General features: G+C 34.6%; 1 protein-coding gene across 1 annotated transcript in view; it reads left to right on the top strand.

The window, feature by feature from the left end:
- Positions 1–6545, top strand: part of LOC105622760 (sex-lethal homolog) — a 9261-nt gene extending 2716 nt beyond the window's left edge. Inside the window, exon 5 of the mRNA XM_012204172.1 lies at positions 6223–6545. Coding sequence (XP_012059562.1) covers positions 6223–6545 — 323 coding nt within the window. The remainder of the gene's footprint in view (positions 1–6222) is intronic.
- The last annotated feature ends 2190 nt before the right edge of the window (positions 6546–8735 follow it).

Genomic DNA, 8735 nt, shown 5'->3' with positions numbered 1-8735 from the left:
TATATATATATATATATATATATATATATATACATATACATACCTATATTATTTCCGAAATATATATTTTGTTTTCACAAACATGTGTATGTTCTGTCTTCCACTGGTAATTCTATTCCAGTCCTGTTTAATTTTAAGCGAATCCAAAGCAAGTTAGGCGATTTGTAAATTACATATTGTCAAGCGTTCGATTGTTATGTTTTAGCTGTTTGAAGGAAAATGGAATTATTTAATACTTCTTTCTTAAAAGAAACGAATATTTTAAGTTAAAGATTAATTTCCCAATTAGTTGTTCGTTCAGATATTAATAATTCGTTAAAAAAAAAGAGGATATGAAAGCTCGCTCGCGAAAATACGATTTGTATCTAGCGATTTGGCTGTGATTGATTGCGATTTTATGCTTTAGTAAACAATCCAAGTGCATGATGCTGTGTCCTTATCGAGCCGTTGTAACGCGCAAAAATGGAATTTATATGAAAGACCTAATCAATGACGTTTTCATTTCTATGCATGCCTCTTGACTCATGAAGGAGAGCGTCTGTACTCGACGAGGAATAAATATCAGCGCTATGCTCATTATCTATACTGAAAGGCGACAAGTGTTGTTGTTATTGTTGTTACCGCCTTGTCGTTGAACGTTCCGAATGTCACGTACACGCACACGCGACCGTCCTTGCAGTTGTAATCAAACGAAGGCTTCGCGACTTCAATTCACAGAATTGGGATTGTAGACGTAAACCTACTCGCAATGTGTTCCATCGATGTGATTTGTAATCGTGCAAGGAACGTTCTCTGCTCGGCGGTCCAGATAGCGACAGTCTTAGATAGCAAATTGTTTGTTAATTGTGTAAATTGCGCTCGCCGAATCGTTTATTATAAATTGCGTTAATTCTACGTTATGTTATATCTCGTTTTATGCAATTAGGACGTAATTTCCAAAAGTTTAAGTTGATTTTAGCGTTTAAGTTTGAGTTAGCAAAAATATCGAAGAATATCGAGTGTATTCCAGAAGTGTGATGTATAAATTTACAAGACAAACACAGACAAACACAGACGAGAAGTAAACTGTAGAACTATTTCTTAGTCTCGGAAAGACTCAATTGATTTTGTATATTAGCGGATTGAAAATATTATATTTATTTTAGAGAAGCCTTATTAAAGTTTCATAAATGATTTTCAAATTAAATCTAGGCCAACAATCTTTGTATTCGTAAAGCAAAAAATTTAAAGAGAGATGTGATTCTATTTAATAAAAAATCGTAATTTCTTGATATAACTGCAATTATATCGAGAGTCATTATACACCAAATATCGCAATATGATTTTTGCTCAAAATAAATGACAATTATTCAACGAGTTTAAGGCTGGATTGTTCCACTTTTTGGTAAATTTCAGCTCACTGTCTTATTCTCTTACTCTCTTATGCTCTTACTCTTTTACTCTTGTTTATCCAGTAGGTAAATTCCCACATAGTTTATCCAAAGATGAAACAACCGGCCCTAACAATTGCAACGTATATAAATCTGTTTCATAATTTTAAATCTATGCGACTTTTGTTATTCCAAAACACCACGGTAGAATTGTTATCGTGCACTGCGAAGGTCGATTAATTAATACGTAATTTGAATAGATTTTGACAGCGCATTTTTTTAAATATCCTTTTTGGATTAGACTGGATACAGCGTTCCATCCTTCGTAAGATGTTACATGTAATACGTACAAGAATAATCAGGCGAGATTGATTTTGACTATTTAGAAAATAACGAAATCCGAGAATAAACTTCTCAATTGTCTGCTATTTAGATAGTATTAATTCTCAACATAACGACAAAATAATGTGCGGCAGACCTTATAGTTATAGCCATTACAATCTAGTAAAATTTGCAGATCAAATGAATAATTAATAAACATCGTTTCTTCTAGTAGGGATCAATAATTCTAAAATTTAGTCAAAAAATATCACACACATATGCTTTCTCAAGCTGAGGATGCGTCCGACTATGTTTTCGGTGGCAATTTCGAATGGAAAAAAGCGAAATGAAACGTACATTTAAGACAGTGTAACAGTTGATTTAGCTATAACACATATCTCAAATTTTGAAAATAATTTTTAAGCACAGAGGAAAGATGTAGGAACAGGTTAAAATAAAAAAAATTAATTTGGTATGTTTCCGAAAAAATTCTTTCTCAGCTTTTCTGTTGTATGTTTTTATCTTGATAAAATTAATTTGGAAATCGAAACGAAATTCTAATCTATATATAAGATTAGAAAGACGAAATATTTGTTAGAGTCGGACAAGACAAACATTGTGAAAAGATATTAAAATCAATGTTGAAGAATTTCAAGTAGTTAAATCAATTTTTATAGCACTTACTATCGCGCACATACTATCGGTGCTTTAATATATCAGTTACCAGATGCAAACGAATATCAATGTACGAAGCACACGGCCTTCCATTTGATTGTATCGGCCTGTGATGCGTTGCGAAGAGTCATGCTACCGAATACATTTGGCGGTACCAATAATTAGCTAATTAACAATATACGATATTGAGAAATAGACAAGTTATCGCTCGATTTTTGTAGGCTAGAACCTTGCATCGTCTCGCGGTCTCTTTAACGATTCTCGCTGTTAGATTCTTTCGTCTCTCTTGAATCTTAAACGACGCTTTAAACGATCGACCCGGCGATGAGAGAGCCGGAGAGAGGTGGATCCTGAGAGCTAGAAGTAACATGTATGTCCTTCGACCCTGACAATCGTCCATCCTCCGTGGATTTATCGCAATCTTATCAGTTGCGTGCAACAGAAGGACATGAAATGCGATTACATTTGGGACATAACACAATAGTACGGGTAATTTCTCTCATTCAAAATTCTGTAATTGCGCGAGATTCCTTAATAATAATAATGCAACCATTTATCGCCGTGAAATGATATAAAATAAGATGTCTTTACTATAATAAGAATATTGATATACAGTCTTTAATAGTAATACTTATAAAGTGTGTTATTATTTCAATATCGTATATTAAATAATCTAAGCTACTTGTCAATAGTTGCAAAAATAGTTCAAAAATAACTGCCTAAAGCTGATGTCGATTTGATTTCGTCGAAGATGCCATTCACAATCAGATTCATATAATTTTCAATGCTTTATGTTGCGAGTAAATTATTTGTTCCACGTATCTAATCACACTTCATTTTCTTCTGTCTTGTCGTAGATCGCGTTTGCGAAAAATCATTTCCATCCCTAACTGGCGTTTACTTGATATACGATAATTATAAAATTAATTACATAATAATCGCGGGATAATCTTTTCTCGAAGGATTTCGAGAAGACCGCATAAAAATGTCTCTCAAATCTTGATTGATTGAATTATACTTAATAGATGCTAATTAGGAAGTCAATAGAGAAAAATTGTATAAACGTCTGAAGGTTGCCGATGATCAGTTAGGGGTTGAAATCCCAATCACATAACGCGATTGAGGACACGATCCACCTTGCTCAACGTAAGATACTTAGACGCTGCTTCGCGTAAGGGCGAGCGATGTCGGAACTTTTAGGAATTTAATATTGCGAATGCGCCGGCATTTGACCCGCTTCGGTTACTGACCGATCGATCGTCGGAGCTGCGAGCTTCGATGGACTACATTTTTAAACGCCAATCCGCGTTCACGGATAGTTTATACACCGAGTATCGTGCAGAAAGAAGAAAAAGCGTGCATCAACTTCATTATTTGATACTTTTTATTTTCTCTTTGATACCTTTTTTTACATAGTTTGACTTTTGTCAAAGCTTCGTGTAAAACGTGTGTGCTTTCCTTTTTTCTTTCTCTCTATTTAAATACTTGAGACATTTGATCGTTAATATTTATTATTAAAAATCTCCACATGATTTGAATGATCTTCGACGATCGATTGGTTGAACCGATACGCAATATGTTGCACAGCACGATTGCTGCTAGAGGATAAGAAGATTGATTAAACGTTGAAAACTTCATCTCAATAAGGTAGATAGATTAATATAAGGCATCTTTCCATGCGCCATGAGAGAAACTTCCATCGTTTAGGGATAATCCAATTGGCGAAAGTATTGTGATATTATTTAATTCGAGTAAAAAAAATCTATCGACGAATGTAAAAATTAAATATACAAATTAAACGTCGACGTATAGATAATTATTTAATATCAAACGTGAAAAGCAACTAAATAATCAGCAACTAAATAATTTCTAATTTGCGCAAGCATCAATAAAATTTAATTCTATTATTCTAATGTTAAAATCGATTCCGCCTTTCATTTTTTTTTGTGACTGGATATCCGAAATGCGAGCTCGACTTGGCGTCTAATCGAAAGATGCAATTGTAATTAGGTTAAATTTTAACTGTTAAGTAGTAAATTGTAAGGTCTAACGGATCGAAGAATGTGCGAAATGATTAATCCCGAAGTCCAGTAGTGCTAACGATGGCTGTGATAAGGATAAGGAAATACTAACGAGAATTGCAAAAAGAAAAATATACTGACGAACCAAATGGATTAGTAGCGAAGCTTCTCTTCCTCTCTTTCTAATTTTTAATGCCGATATATTCATTTCGATATAGTATTAGCTGTCTACGATACACAATAGATATAATTATGTCCGAAAAGTAACAGCAAACTGATACATCGAAAAAACAGCTTCTTCATAGCGTCGTACTTTAGTTGCACAATATTGATTATGGCTAAGTAAATAATGGCTTAGTAAACAATACGCGGGGTGTTTATAAAATTGTCGCATTTGTCTTGGTTAAAAAATAATGAATTTATGAAAGAAACATTTCCTCATGGATTTCAATATAAAGTTACTTATCCGAAGTAATCCTAATTTATAAATTTTGACTTTTTAGTGCCGAATATAATACTATACTTAGTTTTTAGTAAATTGCATATTTTTTAATGCAATTGCAAATTACAAGATGACAGAAGAAAAATGCGACAGTTTGGGAACACTCAAAATTCAATTTTAGAGAGGAAAAAATTCGGCTTCTTCGGCCTCGTTTGAGAACATTCGCGACATTCTTGATGATACATTCATCATATTTTTCTCTTGTTCATTATGACATAAAAATACATATATAGTCTACGGAAACTCTGAATTAGCGAAAGTTATCGTTGTTAAGCGAGTCTAGTATCTCGTTATAACATCAGTGTTTACAACAATGCGATACATGTACACACAGCGATTAAGTATATACATACATAAATACATAGAAACACGCAACTATGACACAGTATAGTTACAGATCAATGTTCGTATCTCGTTGTACGGATATTTGTATTTAAACGTATTGAACATTAAATGTGAATTATTGTATCAACCGCCGCTTTTTGTGCTGATGATGTATAATCGATAGATCCCTCGCGTGACGTTGAATCGAATTTAAGCGCATCCAAACACTCTCTCGACGAATCCAGTTTTGCGAAAGAGTGAAAAAAAACTATATCACACACGCACACACACACAGAAATAAAGGCTCTCTGTGATACTTTTGTACAAATTCGTTTCCCGCGGGGATTACGCTAATTAAAATTAAGTGTTGAAAATCAGAGATCACAAGCATTATGCACGAATATCTTTTTTCGCTTATCTCCGATCTCGATGGAGTTTTTTTTATGCCTTCGACAATCGGAGTTGAAGTACGACGAAGCTTCCTTCGCGAAAAAGCAAATCATCAGGACAAAAAGTAACTCTGGAGGACTGACGTTTCAAAAGTGAAAATAGAAACACATCATTAATGATCCTCCAGAGACCTTCTAATCGATATCTTACATCTTTCCTATTCTCGTTGCCGCAATCGCAAGTTTCTTCACCGCGGTCGCTCATTAAATTTGATTAAAATATTAGAAACCGACATATATCCAGTCTAAGTCATTCACACTACCTTTCTTTTTTTTTTAAATTACGCTTCTCCTTCGCCTCTCTAACATCTCCCGAAAAATTGAAAGTCAAATATAAAAACCGTTTTATGGAAAAATTTATTTATCCTAAATATATTAAAGTATATTTAATTTAAATTATAAGCAAATTTAATTTAAAAATAATGGAATATCTTTGTTCCATTTAAAATGGCAATTGCGTTAAAAAAAAAGATACGGAGGAGGAACGTCGGTATCGAGACTCACGTTTCGAGAACAATTTTAATTATGCCCTTTCATCTTAGGCATTCTCAATTTTCCAGGAGGGAGCGGACTCGGAGTCGGCGGTGGCGGCAGCGGACGAGCTCGGGGCATCGGGGGTCCTGGAATGGGCATGGGTGTTGGCGGCGGTGGTCCGGGAATGTTGAGCCGGGCTGGTGGTTTTGGGCCGCGTGGTGGTGGGCCCCATAGCGGCAGCTTCCTGGGCGGAGGCGGTGGCGGCGGCGGCGGCGGTGGCGGCGGCGGCGGCGGCGGTGGCGGTGGTCCGGGTGCCATGCGGATGGAGAAGATACATCCGCATCGATTTAATCCGATCGGAATGGGAGGCGGCGGTAGCGGCGGTTACGTGCAATCGCACTTCTGGTGACCATCGCGATGTGACAATGACGACAATGACGATAACGATAACGATAACAATGACGATGACAATGAAGACCGTAATGGAGATACGCTTACATTCGCTACAACATTGATCGCTGGCTGAAACCCTCTCTACTCATCTCGTTCGAAATAAAGTTCGCGAGTTTGATCGCTCCGTAGCATAGCCGAGAGCTGGAGGTAGGTCAGATAGAACCAGGTTAGACCGGTTTCCTATTTACAAGATGATATTGCACGAGAAGATAGCTCGGTGTATTAATATCAGTGTCTATAAGAATTTTATGAATGGAGAAAAGTAGAAATATTACGTTTTGAAAAAAATGTTTTATTGTTAATGCATGTTATTGAAGAATGTTGTTTAGCATTTTAAAATATGCTGTGCATATTTTAATAATAATATTTTTATCGATATTGGTATTAAGAACGAGCTACATTTTCGTGGGCCATTTTCGCGATAACCGTAGAAAAACTGGATAGTGAGAGAGGAGTCGAGATGATGATGCTCGAGATGTCATGCATCATTAATCTATTTCATCAACTGCACACGTTGGATCTATTCGAAAACAATTCTGATTGAAATTGACTTTCTATTTGATTACAAGATACAGTTTGGAAATCTTTATCATTTCGGATACTAGCCATAACAGAATAATCGAGAAAGAATTGAACTTCGATCGGAATCGTTTTCGAATAAATTCCTGTTATCTCTGGCAAGTGTCCTGCTATCCGTTCAGCTGTCTACCTGGTTTTATTCTTTTTATCCAGTGCACGATCGTGAAGCTCTTATATGTAACACTACAAATTATAAGTCTTTTTTTCTAACAATACGTTGGAATTTAATATGTATTTATAATAAATCACATAAGGTCTGTTCCTTTTCCACTCCAAATTCTGAACTGATGTGCATTGATACAATAAGTTAGAGTGAAACAGGTATAGTTGTTTCATTTTAATTTATTGCACTAGTTAAAAATTCTTCGAAAAAGAATACAGACCTACATTATGCATGAGTAAAGTTAAATGAAACGCGATACGCACCGAATCAATATCAATCTCACAATATTAAATTCAACCTTTTAACATTCTAATTAGTCAAATGTTGCTCTAGCTTCACGATCGCTCGAACGTTCGTTCCAATTCGTTCCAGTCAATGGTCAACTAATATAATTATGCAATATGATATAAAGTTTAAAAATAATGTACCTCAAATGATAAATTTATGACCACGAGGTATTGAAAGGTTCAGAAGGATCCGTTATGCAAAAAAAAATAATAAGAATTCTATGTGTTGTAAATTTTATTTTTTTTTTTATAGTTCTAACTCTTGAGACTTTACAAGACATTTAATTATAAGACAGAATTTTATCATAGGTCGAATTTGGGGGGAAGTTTTAGGACACGCGACAACGTTTTCCCTTCGACGCGGCGCTGGATATCGGTGGTATCCTGCGGCGAAAATTGTACATTTGTGAGATACAATTTTTTTTTCCTTTTTTTTTTTTTATCAAATAGGGCGCATGAAACAAAAAATTCTTTCGGGAAAATCCAATATCTGCAAAAGAATGTAAATAATTATAATCGCAATATGATAATTATATAATCATATTTGCTAATATATATATAATTATAAATTTGATAATATATATAATATACCGCAAATATGATAATATTATATATAATTATATATTATGTATAATCAAATATAATAATGAAAGAATTTCATATATGAAAGCGGACGCCAAAATAAAAATTTGAAAGCATTTTATTATTAGTACTGTATTAAATTATAATTTTTATGTCGTGTTTAAAAATGTTTTTTTAATTCTCAAATTCGTTTCTCGTTCATAGTCGTTTTTATTTGGGTATTGGATCTTCCGAAAAGGCATATTTATAATTATGATCTACGATCGAATTTCAAATCATTCTAGTTTGTCATGAGATCGAGAATGCGTGATCCGAACGTGTGTCATTAATTTAGATTAAGAGAATTTTAAACAAGTGCCGCGTGGAAGAACAGGGTGTGAATGTAATTTATTTTAATATTTGAGAGCAGTATTAGAACGAGATTGCGTATTCTTTCGCAGTCCTATGGGCACACCTTCGGCACACGTTGCATGATGTATTTAATTTCATCCGACGCTTCGGTAGCGTTTTACGAGATTCGTAAATAATGTTGCTG

Source organism: Atta cephalotes (assembly GCF_000143395.1).
Source record: "Atta cephalotes unplaced genomic scaffold scaffold00048, whole genome shotgun sequence".
NCBI lineage: Eukaryota > Metazoa > Arthropoda > Insecta > Hymenoptera > Formicidae > Atta > Atta cephalotes.
The sequence above is the reverse complement of the archived record's forward strand: the minus strand, read 5'-3'. Positions and strand labels throughout refer to the sequence as shown.